Raw genomic sequence first — 21,380 nt, 5'->3', positions numbered from 1 at the left:
GCCTACCAAGGATTCCGACTGTACAAATCTTCTATACCCCTGGTTTGTCAAAGGAGGGGACCAGTACCAAAATGCTTGCTTACTATGGTATCTATGAGATACCATGTAACAAGATACCTATCTGTATGCTTTAATACAGAGTAATAACCTATCATCCCCCGGGAGACCATCTCCCCTTCATTGAACAATAATAGAAATAATTTCTGGCAATGTCGACTCAGCCGTGTCCCAAATCTTCCTTGGTGACTTCAACCTGCACTGGGCAAACCCCAAAGACCTCGCTGTATCTTGGCTTTTTTAAATGATCAAGATCTGATTCAGCACTGTGACCAACCAACCCATAATAAAGGAGAAACTCTAGACCTCATTATCTCGAAAGGGCAGACAAATCACCCTGGATTCCATTACCCCGTGTGACTGGTCAGACCACCACTGCATCCTCTTTTATATTAACAGGGAGGTACTGATGAGGAAGGCTCAACCAACAAAATCAAAGATATGGAAAAGGGACCTCCGATCAATATACTCTGTTGATCTAGCTGCCCATTGTAAATCTGCCCTCTCCTCCCAAGCTGACTTGATTGAGGTGCAGTTACTCACGGACTCCTACAATTTGACCATCTCCAACATCATGGATTTGCTGCCGGATGAAATACGAGATAGGGAGAAAATACTATCGAATGGCAAATCTCCGGGTCCGGACGGACTACCGGCTGAATTTTATAAAGCCTACTCAGATATATTAATACCGGAATTGTTGCGGGTATACACTGCGGCCCTAGATGATTCGGCCCTTACACTCACACAAAATGAGGCGACGCTGATCTCCCTCTTGAAGCCGGGCAGGGACCCTGCAATCCTTGGTTCCTATCGTCCGCTGGTTCTGCTGAACATGGACAATAAAACACTTGTCTCTGCCCTATATAAACGAATAGCCCAGTTTGTACAGGCTCTGGTCCATGGTGATCAAAATGGATTCGTCCCAACCAGGAGCACCTCTTAATATCCGCAGATTATTTAGAGGTCAGAAATACGCAGCGAAGAATTGGCCACGATCTGGATGCTTAGTGCTAGACCTAGAGAAGGCCTTCGACTCGTTGGAGTGGCCCTATCCTGCAGCGGCGCAGCGTAAATACGAGCTAGGAGACTGGTACTTGCAATTACTGTACCAGCGACCCATAGTACGGGCCTGCACAGGCAGGCTCATCTCTGACGCAATCGGGGTCAGACGTGGAACTAGGCAAGGATGCCCTTTGTCCCCATTGCTTTTCTCCCTTGCCATGGAACCTCTAGCAGCTGTGCTCCGAGAGAGCGGCGCAGACTGGGGTATACCCATGGAAGATGGACTCCATACGGTGTCCCTATATGCCGATGACCTGTTGCTGTACATGAGAGACTTGCATGCTATACCGCCAGCCGTATCTGCGATATTCCATAGTTTCGAGTAAGTGTCAGGCCTTAAGGTGAATTGGGCCAAATCGGACGTCTATTCTTTCCGTGAGGACGTGGGCATGACAGACATTGTTATTAATGGGACTGCGCTTGCATGGTACCCGACCATGTTTAGATACTTGGGCATATACATCTACAGATCCCCAGCAGACATACTAGAAGGCAACCTGGTGCGCGCCATCTCCTCCGTACGGACACAGATACAATTCTGGAGGACTCTACCACTCAATTTGATGAGTCGTATCACTTTAACCAAGATGATAGTATTACCAAGACTGTTGTATTATTTTGCAAACCTCCCGGTGTATGTTCCGGTGTGGCTGTTTCGGGAACTGGAAGGATTAGTCCGAGGTCTAATATGGAATGCGGGACGGCCCAGGATAGCGCTGCAGAAATTATATGCACCACCGGAAAATGGGGGGCTTAGCAGTTCCTCATTTAGAACTATATCACTTGGCTGCACAGCTATAATGGGTCGCAAAGTGGCTGCGCGGCAAGAACCTGATGGATACTGCGACTGAGTCATCTTCATGGACACAGACACAAATTTATAGGTTATTTCACCCACTGACGAAACTTTCCCACCCGACAGATACATATAGATTTAGCCCATAGATGCTACCGGAGGAGCCTCCAACTTACAAAAGACACAATTCCTTATGCCCCGATACTGCCACTTATCGGAACACCCAGAGGCAGAGATTTTGAAACGGACATAGTGCTGACGCCCTGGACTGAGGCAGGAGTGGAGACACTAGGAGATCTATACGCAGACGGTGCCTTGTTGCCTTTTGCAACCCTAATGGCGGATACTGGTTTGCCGATGGGTCAGTTCCTCCTGCATGCAGCCATCCTGCGGACGCTTACACTAACATGGGGAGACTTGACAATTGAGCCGCAGACACATCAGTTGTTGCAGTATCTGCATGTGATGGGGGAGGGGTCACGTGATCCAATGGCTGGTGCAGGCCCTGCTTACACACATTTTAAAACTGCCACAGAGACTCCGGGCGCACTGGACTGAGGACAGAGGTCGACCCTGGACCGATAAAGACTGGGAATGTGTCTTGGCCAGTGCCACGCAATTCACGATTCAAACTTATACAAACATACATATTGCACAGAGCGCATCTCTCGCCAGACCAGATCAATAAATATTTTAACATCGCCACCTCAGATTGTCTGAGATGCCATCTTCTAGATGCTGACCTACTGCATATGCTATGGTCTTGCCCCCCTACTTCAGTCCTATTGGCACACTATAACGGAACACCGAGGTACCGAACACATGGGAGGTTTGTATTCGGGGTTTTTACAAACAAACAAAAGCTAACAAAGTAAGCTCTTAGATTTCGTGACTTAGGCTTAATAACTGCGAAACGATTGATAACCAAGAGATGGAAACACAAAGACCCTCCGGAAGCACCCCACTGGTTAAAATCCCTAGAGATCTGGGCACAGGCGGAGAGCCCTATTCTTCATGGGGAAGAAACGGCTGGGTTGCGTAAGTTTCCCATCGCACAGGCCTGAGATGATATTCTGAAAGCCCTTGCACAAACTCATTCGGTGCCGCAAGCGCCCCCCACGCAGCGGGTGGGAGATGATGCCTAGCGTGCTTCCTGGACAGAGCGGGTGGGATGCGTTTACAAGACGCCTTGGCCATAGCTGTCAGGTAGGGCAATGACCCCACTTTTCAGTCAAGCTATCCTGGCTGATGACGGCTGATAGCCAGAAACCGGTCCTAGGATGCTTGATTCCGGTCCAGGGAAGACATGGCTTGGCAGTTCGGGCTGGACTGTTCCCATGAGGCACAGGGTCAAGACTGATTTGCATATGGCCATGTCTGAACTGGGGTGGTGTAGTGGGCAAAAGAACGATGGATTTAACCCAGATCTCTTGACTGGGGGAGAATGTCTGCATTGTCAGAATTCCGTCCATCATTTGTTTGTTGTAACGCCCACATTCCATCATGGCATTCCATAGGTACAACTTCAGACGCAAGATACCTTAGTATACATGCGACTGCACACTAAACAGGAAAAGCAACTCATGTCCGCTATGTACACACGACCCACGGCATGACTTCACTCGAACGGCACATAATACACTAGATACACGTTCCTCTATGTACTTGATATCTCCTTTTCTTTTGCATTTACTTTATTTTGATCAGTTGTGGTTAAAATGTTAAAAAATGAAGATGTCTTGCATTCGGTTATAATATTCACTACTTATCACCCATGCACCATTGCCTATTGTGATTCTACAGCAGTATTAAATGTCGGTCATGCATCTCTGTAATAGGTGTCATGTCTGCATATGGTTAACCACTATTGGGAGGAGTTGGATGTGATGAACAAGTCCTGGTCCTCAATTAGAGGTGACGGTATGCGTGGGTTGCAGGCACTCATGCTAATCTGCAAATGCACGTCAACTCCTGCGAGACAGATGCTAATTTTGCTAGGGTTATTGAGTGGTAATACCTAGAATTATATGCACAATGACACAGCAACAATGATCTTGTAAAAAAGTGCGACATCTACCTATGCTTAGTTTGTTTGTATCAGAAAAATGATAAAAAATGCAATAAAGATATAAAAAAAAAAAGATGACATTGCTCAAATTCAACATAAAAATGCCTCAACAAAATATCCAAACCATGGTATAATGAAAACTTAAACATGGGACGTCGCAACCTTAGGGCAGTTGAACGTTCCTGGAGATCAAATCCCTCCTTGGACCAACTTAAACTCCTGAGAGATGTTAGGAGTCTCTACAACAAACAAATCGAGAGCGCTAAGGCTAACTACTTCAAACACCAATTGGATCAAGCGGCAAACCGTCCCAAGAAACTTTTCGAATTGGTCAAACAGCAATCAGTTGTAGGTCCAAACCTCTCTGAACCTGGAGGCAGCCCACCCTCTTGCGACAAACTTGCTGCTTTCTTCATTGAGAAATCAAGGCTCCTCTCCACTGACCTCGCCTCTAAGAAGGCTCTATCTACTGTCCTCCTCCAGGGCTGCATCACCCCCTGACCCCTTAGAAAAGCACAACTCTACCACCAAGAACAATGCGTCTCAGGACACCTTTACCCCACTTAGTGAACAAGACATCAAAAAGATCATCCTGAATGTAAACCCATCCAACCACTTCAGTGACCCGTTACCCCCTGGCCATCTTCAAAGAAATCAAGAATGCACTCATCCCCACCTGGACAAGGATTGTAAATGCTTCTCTATCACAAGGCACGATCCCCGGCTGCCTAAAAGCAGCTCGGGTATCACCTATACTAAAAAAAAAAACGAACTCTGGCAAAGCTGATCTCAATAACTGCCGATCTCCAACCTCTCCACCCTAGCGAAACTCCTTGGAAAAATGCGTTCAATCCCAACTTTTGTGGTCACATAGAGAACTACCAACTCCTAGACCAACATCAATCTGGCTTTCGGAAGGGGCACAGCACCGAATCGGCGCTCATGTTATGGATGACATTTTAAAAATGCTCAATCAAAACTCATCCTGCCTCCTGATGCTCCTTGCCCTTTCCTCCGCTTTCGACACGGTTAATCAGGACAACCATCTATCCATTCTGCAAAACAGGATGGGTTTTTCTGATCAGGTGCTACAATGGTTCACGTCCTTCCTCCACCACAGATCTCAGAGTCAGGCCAAATTACTCTCTCTCTCCCAGCCCATTCCAGTAACTCATGGGGTCCCCCAAGGATCTGCCTTATCTCCTATCCTCTTCAACCTTTTCTTGGAACCATTAGCTAACTCACTAAACTCTGCTGGTATTCTTTTCCATATGTATGCTGACGACACGCAACTCTATTTGAAAATCACATCTCTGGAAAACATAATCTCACTCAACACTACCCTAATGTCTACTCAACACTGGTTAACTGAGAACCATCTCCTGCTCAACACCTCTAAAACGGAACTCCTGCTCATCTCCCCTCCGAACCACATACCCAAGCTAGACCTCTGGATGAGTCACCTCATTGCTTTCAACTGCACTCCTCATCATAGACTCAGCCAAATCTCTCGGAGTCACCATGGACAAGCACCTGAATATGAAAAATCATATCCGCAATATATGTAAGGGAGCAAACCACTTGATGAGGACACTCAGAAATATCAAACCTTTCCTTCCACTGGAAAGGCTAGATTACGGCCGCGCTGCTCTCTGTGGCCTTCCCAAATACACCCTGGCTCCACTAAGGGCATCACTGAATGCTGCTGCTAGACTGGTTACAGGCACCAAACACAATGAGCACATATCCTCAGTCCTAAAATCTCTTAATTGGCTCCCCTAAGAAGCATGAATTCAGTTAAAGATTGCCGTTATGACGCACAAAGCCATCCACCTCAATACTCCTGGGTACCTGACGCAAAAACTTGAACTATCTTGCGGCTTAAGAGCCTCAAGAAGCACCACTACTTTCCTCTTGAAACCACTCATCCTTAGCAAAAAGAGAACTTGTCACCAAGCCTTCTCTGGCACTGCCCCAAAGATGTGGAACTCTCTACCACCGGAAGTACGCAGAATCTCCTCAACGAAGGTGTTCAAATGGGAAGTCAAAATATTCCTTATTAATAAATTCCTACCATACATGGGTTAGGCTCTCCTGCTCGATGACATTGTTCCTACTACCATGGTACCATCATTTACTACTACTCTTCTTTACCACACACTGTGCCCCCCCTTCGCTACCTGTGAACAACGGTTTATTAGAACCCTCCGTGATGCGTTTGTCTTGTAATCTGCGATCATTCCTGTTTTTACTCCTACCTGATGTTGATTTTGCATTATTGTCCTTACTTTCCTTCCTAATGTGAAGCGCTCTGATATCCTTCGGGATCTTGTTTGTGCTATATAAAACTTTATAAATAAATAAAATTGATCCTTAAATGCCTATTAACGTTAACATATGATTTTCACAATCAGTATGTCAGGCCTACTGCCTTTATCGTAACTTTATACACAATCAAACCTTTATCATTGGCTTGTCGCCATAAGCAAATCAGACCTACTATGTTGGTTCATACGCCTTCCCACAAGGCAACCATCAAGAATACCGTTAAAAAAATTACACAAATATGGACAAAATCAAGTTATCAAAGCAATACTGAATCCCTACTACTTCAGCCTAATCAAGATTATCACAGAGTACATAGTCTATCCCCATGGTTTGTTCAGGTGAATCACTAGCACCGAAACGCATGCCTGCTACGGTAATCGGCAAGAATCCATGTAGCAAAATGCTTGCCTACAGACTTTGGCACTGTGTAATAACAAACCATGCTTAAAAGCTATTAGCCTTTAACACATACTTTTCACAATAAGTAAGGCCTATACACAGTCCAGGTCTACAGAAGTGCTCTGAAGCTGGCGACTATCTGACATACACTTCTAAAATGAAAAACGTGAACAAAATTAGTTTGCAAAACAAGATACAGCCCTCTCGATAGGGCCTAACCAGAATCATCACAGTGAAATTTGACTCCACCCCCATGGTTTTCAGAGTGGGTGACCAACACCATAACCCTTGTCTATAATGGTAATGAGTGAGATTACATGTAACCAAATGCCTTTCTCCATCCTGTAACCTAATGTGACTACAATCCACTTTTGGAGTACTGCTGGCTTTACCATATGCTTTTCACATTAAACAAGCCAGACTTCCTGCCTTTATAATAATGTTTCATAATAAACACACCAGACCTATGCTATCGGGCATAATCTTTCCATGCACACCAATGAACCCTATAGCTGTTGTCATTGCAATCATCAGGCATACATACAGCCATAAAATTGCAAATGTATTTAAAAAAAAAAAAACAAGGTTGGTAATACAATATGGTATCTTTCCTAACTAGGCTGAATAAGGATTCTCGCAGGGCAAATCTTTTACACTTATGGTTTGTCAGAGAAGTTAACGAACACCAAATTCCTTGCCTTCAATGGTAATCTATGAGATTCTATGTAACAAAACCTGTCTGTAGGCTTTAATTCAGACTAATAGCAACCCACCCATAAATGCCTATTGATTTTTACATATTCTTTCCACAATCAATATGTCAGGCTTTCTTCCTTTATCGTAATTTTTCATATTAAAGAATCTGGCACATAGACCTCATTATTAGCTTGCCACCATAATCAACTGAAGCACAGTGTGTTGAGCATAAGCTTTCCATATTGCATCCATCTAGCATGCAGTCATAAAAGTACAAATGTATACAAAATTAAATTTTTATATGACTACAATTGGCAAAGCAAAATACAATTTTTCCCAAGAGAGCCTAATTAGGATTATTGTAGTTCATATATTCTTTCCTCATAGTTTGTTTGGGTAGACCACCAAAACCCTTGCCTACTACAGTAATCTGTGAAATTCCATGTAACAAAGTATCTGCCTATAGACTTTAGCACAGTGTATTAACAATCCATCCTTAACCCTTTCGCTGCGTGCGTCGGCCAACGGCCATCGTGAGCACTGCCTCCGTAGTGCTGCGCATGTCCGTTGACCGACGCGGCCCCGCCCGCGGAAACGCCCGCATAACGGGTTAAAAGCCTATTATCTTTAACACATAATTTTCACAATAAGTAAGTCTGGCCTACTGGGTTTGTCATAATGTTTCAATCATAAATATTTATTCTGAAGAACTGCCATACGTAATGGCACTAAAATATAATATTTAATACTACATTGAACACAGTCCAACCAGGTTATCTCTTAAACTCTGGACCCCTTTAAAATTATTTCTATCCCCATCACAACTGACTTCTAGCTTTAAAACTAGTGTGATCCGAGACACAACCATCACAAGGCTAACCTTTTTTTGCCTTAAGCCTCCCCATATTCAATAAAAAAATTAAAAAACATGAAACCGCAAATACAATAATTTGGTTGACATCATTTCTGAGGATCCGGATTGCTGTTCTGAAGTCTCTGATCCCCAAATTGCGACAAACCAATAGGTCCGACAGAAAATCACACCATGATCAATTGTCTCAGACACCTGGGGACAGAAGGGGCAATTCCCATCTGACTTATTAGATGCATGCTGGCACTTAACCTGGACTGAGCAAAGAGGCAGGGTCTCATACCGAAATGTCATATACAAAGTTTTGGCTAAGGGAGGCTTGAGCGCATCTAAATAACTTTCTGCAGCATAACCATCCTTCAATCCAAAAAAGACAGCAATAAGATGCCCACCCTGGTATGACCTAAAGTCATATTATCTATGTATAGCCATTACAAGCACATAAGTGATTTTTTTCAAAATCCCAAAAGCTTTGGCTGGGGTAGACCAGAGATTCCCACACCCCATCTCCGTCAGTTGTATTTGGACAAATCTGAGCCGGGGAATTCTTGAAGCCACAGGCAGCCTCATGCCATCCTCCAGTCCCTGCCGGTATGGCAATACATCTGAAATCACCCAGATCCTGCACCAGTACAAAATTGGTCTGAGGCTCATTTTGTCAGAGAGGGAGTCTAAGGCCCACATCAAGCCGTAAGGGAGTAAGCGGGGTGCTAGCAGGCAGATGCGTAAGGAGTCGCAGAACCCGATATTCGCTTTCCTCCAAGCTTCTGGCATCCATGTGACCCCAGAGTTCCCCTCCACAAAAGGTTGCCCCTTAGACTTGAAGATTATACATTTTGGAGTGGTGGGGACACTGAGCAAAAAGTGAACCATGTTGAGACCTTCTAATACCCCCTGTATATTGTTCCATCTTAAGTCTATACTTTTGGATATATGGGGTACAATCAAACTGTTCTGTGATTTTTGACCCCTAGGTAGTCAAATGTGTCTCCAGAGGGACACCATTGATGGTCGGGAGGGAACGAGCTGATGAACAAGGATTAAATACCATATACTTGGTCTTACTGAGGTTAATATCCAGGCTTCTCTGTTGGCAGAACATTCCAAATTGGTTTAACAGCTTCTGAATCCCCATCGAAGATTTGGATTACTTTTATTAATAGCTCTTTTAGTTATAAGTTGAAGAGCGTCAAGCAGATCTTTTTACATTGGGCCCATTGTTTTTAAATTCCAAAATATTTGTATTTATTTTTAGAAATAAAATGGGCCTACAGTTGGATATCATTGCGATACAGACATTGGTTGGGCAACTGCATTGTTAATACCAGGCATATGATATACAGATACACGTGAAGCGCTGTTGATTTGCATATACTTTTTGCTACTATATCAATGACTGGTAAACAAAACAATCAAGCAGATGATATACAAGTATGAGAAAACGCTGTGGGTCTGGGGGGCTCACATTACAAACAACCTATTGCTGTAAGTCAAGAAGATTGTGTTCAGATGGTAACCGAAACAATTGTCACTTGTCTGTTTAGTATCTTATAAGTGTATGTTCTCCCGAGGCACATATCGTAATGGTGCATCGCCTTAATCGTCAAGAAAAACCAAGCTTAAAAAAGAACTGGTAGGGGGTGGAGGAGAAGTGGGGAGTTGAGTGAGACATCTGCTATCTAAGGGGTGAGTGAGTTTTTAGGTTCAAGAACCTATTGTAGGTTGCGCTGCAAGGACTTAAGAATTTAGTTCTATGCATTTGTCTGGGGATCACCTTACTGTACTGGAAATTGGGGTGGTGGACTGTAAGTTATGTGCCCCTCGAAGATGTGTGATGTGATAATGGTTTAATGATTTCCCGTCTGAAAGAATGCTCTTTACTGCAATGGTCATGAGAAGATCCAGCAGTGCCATGTCATTGGCTCCTAGAGTCAAAGCAGTCGCTGGGCCCAGGGAAACAGTGCTACCATGGGAATGGTTAAAGTTATGGGTATGTTAAATATAGCAGACAACTGGTTTTGTATCTGTATCCAGCATTTGTTGTCTTCTCGCATTTTTAATTTATGCAATCTGGATGGGGTCCAATGCAGGAAATTAATTGTAAGAATTTGGACTGCATAAGAGAGGGAGAAATTGTATCGAATAGAGCGAGTTTGCTACTGTTTTGCCAGTTGTCGACATTGATGTGGTCAAATACCCCTGTGTCGAAATGTTTGGCCCATTTGGTGTGTAGGATAGACTTTTGTGATAGTTGTGGGTTGGATAGTAACTTGTAGATTTTAGAGGGAATATTTCCAGAGTGTTGCCATAGGGTGAGTCGGTCGCTATAGTCAATTATTTAGAAAGGTTGGGTTTGGAGAGTTTAACTTTAATCTTTAGGAAACTGTAGAAATCTAAGTTGTATGTTTTGGCCAGAGTTGAAACTGGGAGCGGATCATCGTTGTTGTAAAGGTCCCTGATTAACCTGATGCCTTTGGAGACCCACAAATGTAGGAGTGACTTCAGCATTGACATTTGGATTGAGCCATAATGACGTCCATCTGACGGATTCTGGCAAATGTTTATCTAACCGCTTTAGTGCATTTGCAGTGTACGTAAGTATGCAATGGCACTGAGGTGGCATACGTTTCGACATTGTGATAAAAGAAGACCTACTAAAAGGGGAACATGGATATCCTGTTCAATCTTCAACAAAAGTGGGGAATTTGGTGTTTCTGGCAATAGCCAGACAATGCCCTGAGCAGACCGGAAGGCTGACTTGTACAGGTTCCAATTCGGTAGGTTACAGCCTCCCCGAGGGAAGTTCTTTCTAAGGGACTTGTATGAGATCCTTGCTCTTTTCTCATTCCAAAGGAACTTACTTTGAGGTGATTTTTTTTATCTATTTCGTGGAAAAAGGAGGGGCAGAGTTTCAAGGGTAGCATGGATGACAGAAAATTCACTATTGAAGTGATAATCATTTGAGCGTTTGAAGCCAACCCCACCACGAGATAAATTTTGGGCGACCATGTGGTCAGGAGATCTCTAACCTTGGCGATTGTCTGTGATTAATTGTAGAGCAGTGTGTCCGTTATGCTTTTGGAGAACCAGATCCCCAGATATATTTAGGACGTTTGGACTGCCATTTAAGTCCTGAGTCACCTAACTGTGAAGAGAAGCAGAGTGGGTTTAAAGGAAATGCCTCAGTTTTGTCCTTATTTAAGGTATATCTGGAGACCTCTGAAAACTTATGGAAGATATTGATGATGCTTGGGATAGCACTTTCAATGTCCTCTGAGAAGATGAGGATGTCATCTGCATATGCTGCTGTTTTATATGCATTCGTGCATAGGGCTCATTTTTTTTAATGGGAATTGCAGCATAAGTGAGGAATCCTTATGAATTCAGGGAAGCCCAAAATCACGAACGACCCCAAAGACCTACTTTGATTCACTCAATATTGATTCAGATTTCTGGGTAGCTAAATGCGTGTACATGAGTGAGCAATACTTGGGTCACTTAAGCAGATTAAATATTAGCCAAAGAACAACTATCGATAATATCCTATAAAGTGTCAGTGAGAATAACGTGACTTCATAAAACTAAGTGAGTACATAGATGGTGGAGTCTAAGATCGCGAGGAAGAAAAAAGACCACCTTCGGTTGTTGCAAGAATTCAAAGTTTTTATGTCTGAGCAGGCTCATCGACATTTCTCATCTAGGGAGCCAAGATGTGAAGGAGGTTGAAAACATCATAGATTGCCACTTCTTTAAGCACAGTTATCCTGAGCAAGAAGATGGCTGCAGTGATTGGTTACATTAAAGCAGCTGTACATTTTCCGTTCATAAGGGCAACATGCTAGGAGTTTGGGTGAGAATTATTGGAATACCATGGCACTCTGTAGAAGTCCCCTCCTCAAGGTCTATACACAGAGGAGTATCCTACTGTGTGCAATTTGTGATCTGATATTGGAATCCTTTCTGACTCCTCAATGATGGGCAGTCTGAAGGTCAGCAGCTTCTAGAGCAAATTAATGTTTAAACTGAAGCCAAAAACTTCCTCATTCTGTATCCTAATAGTGAGCTGCATCCTTTTTGAGACAGTTGTTGCATGTATACCCAGGAAAGAAATGCAAATGAACTAGCATCCCTGCCATGCTGGATTTGGTTTATGCTTGATTTTGCTTGTTACTCTGCAGCATCAGACTAATCTGTAAATAAAGCTACAGTTGCGCAGATACCTTGAAGGAACGTCATCCTGTAGTGTTGCGTGTGAATTTCATCCTATCCTTTGAACCCACATCAGCAGAAAGTCCTTCTTAGCCTTTTGCTTTCTAGAGCTGGCATGAGCCATCTTTCATCACTGGCACCAGTATGTATGGCTGCCCTTTCGTATCGTCTGTTGCTGCGGTCATAGTAAATATATTGTTTCCCCTCTACAGTGGCAAGATGGTGGTTCTCTCAAAGGAATATGGTTATGTGGCCCTGACTGGTGTGGCCAGTTTTGTCATGGTGACCTACCTCGCCATCAATGTGGGAAAGGCACGCAAGAAGTACAAGGTGGAGGTGAGTTTGGTTTAAGTACTTTATTTTTACATGACCTAACCAATTGCATACGAATACTGTGCTTGAAATGAACACTTGAGAAAGGGAAGAACACAGACGGTAGAAGTGATCTTTCTTAAAGAGGTTTTGGTAAGACAGACTAAAGAACCAGCACTTACAACTTTCAATTAATGTTTAACCTAAGATTCTGACCTCCTGAGTTTGTCTAGTGATTGTCTTAGTTTGCCAAATTTGTGCATATGATTTATTCAGTCTTCAGAACAAGAAACCGTAAGAGATCAGCATCGTATTTCATTGCCTCTACGAGATGAAACAAGAGTTGAGAGAGGAACTCCAGAAGATGAGCCGTCAGGCAATTGACAAATGAGGGCAGTGGCAGAGCACCCTGTTGCAGTGAGTGAAGTGCTACAGCAGGAGAAAAGAAGTCTGGGAACAGTTGGAAATGAGCCACGAGGAAGAGCAAGATTGTGAGACTGTTTAAGAAGAGGAGGAAAGGAGCTGATAGACACAGGAGAGCAGACACCAGGGGTGGTTGGAGGGAAAGCATTGGAGACGATCAGGAAGCAGGATAATGAGCTGCAGTTAGGCGAGAGTTTTCCATGTTGCGCCGTCCTTCTGCCCAATAGAACATTTTAATGAAGTTCCATTTGTATTCCCCCAGTACCCTAAAATGTACAGTGATGACCCTGAGAATGGACAAATCTTCAACTGTATTCAGCGTGCGCACCAGAACACGTATGTATACCAACTTCTTGTGATTGATGAATGTATATGGAGTGTGCCTAGTATGTTTTAATTGGAAAAAGAAGTCCCCCCACATCAGATTTTGATTCCCCTTTGCTCACTCCTTGCTGTTAAATTGCAGTTTGAGACCCGGTGCAGCTCTGTGTGTCTGTCATTGTTTGAGCCGCTTGGCATCTTTTTTTCAGCATTTGATTTTGGAGCCGCTTGCGTTGCCTTTCAGTACCGTGCTACTTAGATGCTTCTGTAGTGCACAGGGAAGGAGCGGTTCTAGAAGACTGGGTAAACGTGACCACATTTAAGGTGCTCCTTTTGATCAGAGTTTGGGTTTGCATTACAGCTTTTTTTTTTCTCAAATGTAAGGGAAAGAAATATTTCCCCCCCCCCCCCCCCAAAAAAAACGTTCTTTTGGCGCTGATATTTACCTCCATCCTCCCCTAACGATCACGCTCCAGAAGTACTCAGGATCCACCAGTATGGTCAAGTTGTGTAACGGGGATTTGAACCCTGGTTTCCTAGTCGACAGCTTAGCTACCAGGAAGCTAATATATTGTACATGAACCAGTCCACGAATTCTGAAAGCAATGAATACTTTCTAAAAAACAAGAAAACAACCCTGCTCCTCCTTTGCTCCTCCCTTGAGACCCCCACACCTACGATTATCAAAAAAACATAACTCTGCGTAAAGACCAATTTTGAAATGTATTTATTTTTCCCATTTCAAGGATTAACACGCAGACATTAATAGATTGTGGCAACTTAGTCACACTCCTGACCCCACCACCCACAGTAGATGAATGGATTTCACAATTTCAGATTTTTTTTTATCTACAAAAAATAGAAACCTGCCCATAAGTTCCTGCAATGAGATGTAGCAGCATGTTAAAAAAAATGGTTTGAGTTTGCATTTTTTCAAATTAAAAGCAGTGTACGATTGATCGAGGTTAACTAATTGGCAAACTTCCCATATAAAATATAATTCCGGACCGCGTTAAATGAAAATGCAAGATAAACTAGTCTGCAGGAAATGCATTGTTCTAGGAGTAAAGCTCATTGGTTAATATGATTACTTCAGATAGCTATGCGTATAATTGATTGGTCCACTGGGGACTAGTAACTTGTGTGTTTTATAGACCTATGAGGTCCCAGCCTGGGAGTAAAAGCACTCTGAATATGTATGTCAGGTAAAAAAATGTATTACAGGCTGCATACAGTACAAGATAGACTGCCAGAAAATGATTGGGTGGTGGGGTGGTTAATTTACGTAACTTTTTTTTTTTTTTCACCACGATTGCATCACAAAACAATGACGCAAACTCGGGACCAAGTGTTGTGCTGGAATTAACTTTTTTAACACTGATCCTGATTTGCATTCAACACAAACTAGCACATGCAGCTTTGCAGCATGAGGATGTTCTGTGGGTTGTACATGAGCATTCCCATACAACCACCCTTGGGTTTTTAATTCAAAGCCTTCTCTACGAAGAAAAAAGGCAGACCGGAAAAATGTACTCCTCCTCAAGTCAGGCATAAAGTTTGAGAAGTTTTTTTTCTTTTCTCTAAACTTATCAAGCTGTACTGTATTGGCACAAGGAGCCAATATTGTGCTAGCATGGGGAAGAGACAAGCTGGTGCCATATCCTAGTAAACGTGCTGCTGTTCTGCTCTCGCCTATTGATGCAGGGCAGCAACTTTGGTTGCGGTGCTGGGTTGTATCAAGTTACACATTTACCCCTCAGTGTTTAAGCGCTTACAGTGCTTTCAAATATATTTTATTAGTAATACTCATTCAGACTATACCTAGTGCACACCTTTCAAGGACTAGAAACAAACTTTCGTACCTTTCAAAAAGAAAATAACGATGACATCCGGAAGTTTCAAACAATTGCACGCATTAAAGCCTATCCTGATTCCAAAAAAGTCCTTAAATGTACTTAACATCGCCCACACTAGTCTTGTTCTTCACAATTCTGAATTTATGTGAGCATCTCACAATCTGCTGCCACATTTCGAATTGTTTTTCAGTAACTCGCATACTAGGGTACTCTGTGTCTCGCACAGCAATTTTTCCATTTCTATGTACCTGTTCTAGGAAGCTGGCTCCTTACACTGTGTACCTCTTTTTGGTCCACTATATAAAGAGTGTAGGCAAACCCCAACTGGTTCACAGATTCACAAAGACACCTCAAATGCTCACTTTTGTGGTAGTGTGGGTGAGCAGTTAAGCATATTTTAGAGGGTAGTGCTAAGTATGTATTGCACACACAAAGGCAGTACATGATAGACACACTCAATAAAGGAATACAACACCAATTTATAAAAATAGTACAGTCTTTATATGAATTTAGATGCTAAGATCATCGGAATCTGGTGAGTACTTTTCGAGTTAAGAATTTTACAGTTTTCAAAAGTTGACAGTGCAATTCTTGGGATCAGTAATGTTATCCTATGAGGGGAAAACATGTACTGTATTCGGGCACTTAACAGCAGCTTATGGGATTGGACTTAAGGTGAGTATGGGGGCAAGGTCCAATGCCACACCAACAGGTCACCTCTGGAGGCTCTGGGGTGTCCGGGTGCAGAGGTGTGTTACGGCATCAGTTGTCCCATACACTTCAGTGGGAGAACAGTCTGGTCGGAAAGAGGCTGCAAGCTGGGACTGGGGCGCCAGTCTGGGTGAACCCAAAGGGGGGCTCGGCGCTTATGTTGCTCGGGCACGTAGGGACACTGTTGGTCCACTTCTCCACTGGCTGTGGGGCTCAGATGCAGTGGTGTCATTTGGCGTCGGGTTCACATGCTGGAGTCAGTTGTGGGTGGAGGGGGACTTGCAGAAAGAGGCTACAGGCAGCGACTCGAAGTCCACTCTGGCCAGACCCAAGTATGGGCTCGGCTCTTGTGAGTCTCAGGACCCCATGGACACCGTTGTCTCCTCTGGACTCTGGCTGTGGGACGCAGGTGCAGAGGTGCTTTAAGGTGTCGGGCGGCAGCAGTCGGAGACTAGCTCTTTCTTTGGTTTCTGCGGAATGGTGCATACTGGGTAGCTGGTCTTATCTCATTGTGGGTCTCGCTGTCCCTGAAATCTCTCCATGTGCAGGTCTGTTTTCTTCGGCGTTGGTGTCCGGCCTGGACACTACTAGCCTTAGTTGCTGCATGGGGGCCCATACCCCATGTATTGGTGTTGTGTGGCTCTGGTCGGTCCTGGCATCCCAACACTTGGAAGGAAAACAGATCTGACTTTTAGGAGCATGGTGACCCTTTCCTGAGCAGCTGCAGCGTTGGTACTCCCGGTAGGTGGCAGGATGGTAAACCAGACCATGCTTATTTGGTGCCTGCGGCTGTAGGGGTGAAGCGCCTTTACTCCAAGGGAGTTTCTTTGGCAATTGGCGAAGCACTGGCAGCTCTCCTGGCTTCTTGGAGTCTGCGCAGTAGCCGGATGAGCCGGTTGCTCCACGAACGTCCAGTGCATCAGGCAGGGTTGGCACCAAGTCGGTCTTCTTGTCCATTCCTTCTTTTGTATCTCTTTAAATCTGAAGTCCTGGTATCGGAAGGTCCCCTGAATTCTCAATTTTGGGGCATTGGGGAAGTGAAAGATGTACCCCTGAGATAACTACACCCCCTAGATGACCACTTCCTTTGGTAGTGGGCCTTACCCTGTCCCAGAGTTCCTAATTCCACCTCACACAAGATGGTTGGAATTTCAAACTTTGTATTCAATTCAGACTGTTTGCCCTCGGTGCGCCCCGCCTGGTAGTGTAACACGCCTCCTGCATAGCTAATTTCACCTGCTGTTCTAGTGCCAGATGGGCCCTGGCCAGGGGTGGCATTTCCCCTATGTGAGGAAGTATTGGGTCTCATATCCAAGGCAACAGATGCCTTTGAAGCCTCCTGCCTTGATATGCTGTTTTACTAGCCTACCTGGAGGAAGTGCAAAATGCTTCTCCCCAGAGCAGGCATTGTTTCTGACCTCCGAGGGCATGGCTTTCACCTCCTAGGGGGTCAGAAACTCATCTGGTGGCAAACTGGACTAATCAGCCAGCACACTAGAGTGCTAGCAGGGTTCAGAGGGTACTACCCCCTGGGTGTATGTATTAAAAAATCCATTGCTGGAATCTGTGTTGGTTTATTAATACAAAGTGTTTGATACCAAACACCATATGTTTCAGTGAATCCATTATGTAGATGGGGGGGAACTCGTTTTGACCACTGCCCAGTACATACCTTAAGATGACTCCCCTCCCTGCTGACTTGCAATATCTAGCAATAGAACTAGACATCACAGGGGCATAGCTACTCATGCAGATATGTCCTCACATAAAATGTAATGCACCCTGCTTTGGGAATGACTTGCACTCTACACTCATGCCGCCCACCTGCACTAACTCTTTCCATAGACTAGACAGCAAAAGTTTTTGTAAATTTTTTTTTTATTTTATTTTTTTATTGTTTCGTGCTGCATGTAGTGCCTACAGTGTCTGGCTCGCCAACTTCCAGCCGCAGGAGAGCAAGCCAGTGCTTAGTTTGAGCTAGTTTTCTGTGCTCAGCACCAGCACTTAATTTGAAACAGCGGTACATATTTAAAACAGTCCACCACATGAAAGTGCTGTCAGTCTATTTTTTTTTAAAAAAAAGCAAATAAGTAAAGTGTTTAACTATTAAATATACGATTAAAAAATATCCGGGTGCTCAAGCCGTTCTTGTAGGTAGGGGTCACCAAGTATAGTACAAATTGTAATATTTGTAGGTCTGTAATTAGTTGGTACTGATCTTCGGCAGCACTAGAAGGGACCTGAAGTGGCATAAGCAGCAGTGGCCTCCTGATGAATCTAAATTAATCACTGGAGCAAGCAATAGACTTCAGCTGTTTATGGAAGGATTCTCGCGTCCTCCCACCCCATCCTTTGCAATGTTAAAGCAAATGGAGGTGGAGTTATGCGGTTGGCCATAAGCATTAACGTCCACAGGGAGTCTGGGAATAGTAACCTTTTCTCCTGGTTCCACATTGCCCACAGAATTGCAGTTATGGTGGGGGTAGGTTCTGCTGAAAATGCATAGGGAATTCTCCGATGGTCACTGTTGGAAGCCCGGTGCAGATTATAGTACATTTTCTATTACAGCATACTTTTTTAAAAAATTAAAGCTGAGATAAGCTGGCAAATCTTATAGCTCTTTGACTTAAATTTACACACAGGGCTACATCTAGTAGCTGAGTAGTGGTGTCTGCTAACCCCAGAGAATTGCTAACTGAAGGTCTGATCGAGGAGTGAAACCTCTTCTAGAGGCCTGGGGTAGTAGATGGTTACTGAATGATGATTACTGTTTTTATTATTGCTGTAGCATTACCCAAGATGCACCTAAATTCCAGCTCAGTCTTTCTACCTCTGATGCTCCACAGGTAGCAGCAGTGGGCAGTCAAGGTTTAGTCGAGGTCATAGAGGGATGGCAACTTCCTTACAGCATGATGCGTTAATCCCACCCAATAAAAGTGTGTGCAAGTGTGTGTGTAAGATTATAGCTGTATGTTTTTTAAAAGACTGAGGGATTATTGTATAGAGGGGTGTTATGGACAAACATTTAAACTGGGCTCAGACACATACAAGGCCCAGTTTCTCAATACCTAGAAATTGCCCCTTTGCCACTCCGCTTGGGTAACTATATTATCAAGTATGCTAACGTATTCTTGAGGCCCAGAACTGAAAGCCATACTCTGAAAAATGCTTCCAACAAAGAACACTTTCTTTATGTAGGTTGAGAAGCTACAACAGGTTCTTGGTTTTTCCAGCATCCTCTTTGAGACTGAAGGAAGCTTTAGTGGTCTCCCCAACTGAAAAAAATGGTTGTTGTCCAGTATGTCCCAGAAAAGACTGAACCCTGTTTCTCTATGCAGCATACATAAAGATATGATCGAGACATACAAACAGTAGCAAAATAAATTGTCCTCCATCCTAAACGGCACAAGAAAATGTTGTTTTTCAGACTAAAGTTCAGGATTTTATAACTTCCTGCAGCAAGAAAGAATGGAGGCGGACTATTCCAGTTGCAGTTTGAGGTTTAGGAATGTCACTAAGAACATTTTGTTACTCCTTTTTAGGTCTCGGCTAGCGAAGGCTGCGCTTGCGCAGTCTCGCTCGCGAGATATAATGACTTGGAGAAGAGGGGCTTGAACCCGCCCCTCTTCTCCATTGGCTGGCCTCTTGAATGCTGGCCAGCCATTGGAGAAGAGGTCTGTCACTCCGAACAGGCCCCGTCCTTTTCCGATTCGGGGGCGTGTTTTTTGCAACTTTTCTAATTATCTCCTCCAGCCAATGGCAAGAGGAGAGAACAGAAAAACATGCCCCCGAATCCGGAAACGCCGCTGCCTTTCTCCGAGGCATTTCTGCTTCGCCTCGGAGAAAGGCAGTGGTGTGCTTGTCCTCTCCCCCACTCCTTTCCAGAACAAAAGAATCTAATGCATGAATGAGACTAACAGAGTCCTGTAAAGTGAGTATAGAACACAATATGTTTGCCTTCTGCCATTCACATAAAAAGATGAGCCTCCACGACTGAACTTCCTAAAAGTAGGCATAACCATATGGGATGTTCTTGCCAACTTAAAGTACCTCAGTGGCTTATATAGAGCACTTAGAAGTCAAGCGGATCCGTGTAACTTGCTACAGAGGAATTGGCTTTCTTGAAACAAATGCGGTAGTTACGTCGGCCTTAGCAGACACGGGACTTGTGATTTTCATTTCATTACGCTCGTGCGGATTTGTCACAAGACTTGGTTCACACGAGGCAGTGAGTCACTTTTCTTGGCTCGTTTTCAACACGTACACACCCACCCAAAATCAACATCTCAGATAACCCGAGAGTCCAGTGTTCGAGGGCAGTCGAGGACTTGAACCTCAAGTCGTCAGCTCAGACGGCCTCCACACATTTTCTTTGTTTTGAACAGTGTAGTGCATTTTCCAAAAGTGTGCAGGGCGTAATTTAGTGCCTCTAGGCGCTTTTGACGAATCAGATTTTAATTCTCTTCACTAAGGTACAGATTAATGATCATGTACATGATTACGTATGGCACTTCAATACTTCGAATGGTTTGTTTGTTTCCTTAAATTCGGCCCAGATGTTATAGCGCCTCAGCTGAAATAAAACAATACAATTGCCTCCTGCTGGTTTTCCCTCTCGGGTAACCACAAACACGAGGTAACCAATAGGGACAAAGCTAGATAGTACAAAGGGTGCATCTGCACCAGGGACCAGAACTCTGATGAGCCTAATGGACGTCATTACTCTGAGGAGCCCATGGACGTCATTAGAGCTGTTTTGGGTTGCCACAGGATCAATGGCTGTGACGGCCATCTTCCTTGGCTGCATTGGGGCCTCGTGCCCCGTAGATGCGTCACTCGGGAGCCGTCGAACGGAGGCTGCAGTGGCGCCGCCTCGCGCTGCCTCCCTCAGGTCTGTGTACACCCACGGGAAGCAGAGGTTACATCAGCCGCGCTCGACAGCGCCAAGGCCAGCCTTTGAAGGTGCTACCGAGCGGGGGCTGCTCTATAGAAGTGTGATGTACTCGCTGGATTGGACCTTTAAATGGGCCATCCAGTAAATGTAATCCCTTTCCCCCTCTCGAGTTCTGCTTCACTAGCAACGAAGATCCACAAATATCCTCTTGTCTGATGTACAGGTGTGCACTGCGAGCTCGTCTGACATTACTGACTACTAGATCGTACTTTTAAAGGGACAGTCCATAAATAGAAGGAATTACAACCCTGCTTCCTTAGCTGCGCCTCATTAGCAGCCAGGATCCCTAAATATCCCCTTTGTCTGATGCACAG

The 21,380-nt window shown here is 44.2% G+C and overlaps 1 protein-coding gene across 1 annotated transcript in view; it reads left to right on the top strand.

The window, feature by feature from the left end:
* Positions 1-21,380, top strand: part of MGST3 (microsomal glutathione S-transferase 3) — a 46,841-nt gene that overhangs the window by 12,670 nt on the left and 12,791 nt on the right. The window contains exons 2-3 of the mRNA XM_085601516.1: positions 12,702-12,825; positions 13,487-13,560. Of these exons, the coding sequence (XP_085457642.1) occupies positions 12,709-12,825; positions 13,487-13,560 (191 nt within the window). The 5' untranslated portion in view covers positions 12,702-12,708. The remainder of the gene's footprint in view (positions 1-12,701; positions 12,826-13,486; positions 13,561-21,380) is intronic.

The sequence above is a fragment of the Triturus cristatus genome, chromosome 4_2 (assembly GCF_964204655.1).
Source record: "Triturus cristatus chromosome 4_2, aTriCri1.1, whole genome shotgun sequence".
Classification (NCBI taxonomy): Eukaryota; Metazoa; Chordata; class Amphibia; order Caudata; family Salamandridae; genus Triturus; species Triturus cristatus.
The sequence above is the reverse complement of the archived record's forward strand: the minus strand, read 5'-3'. Positions and strand labels throughout refer to the sequence as shown.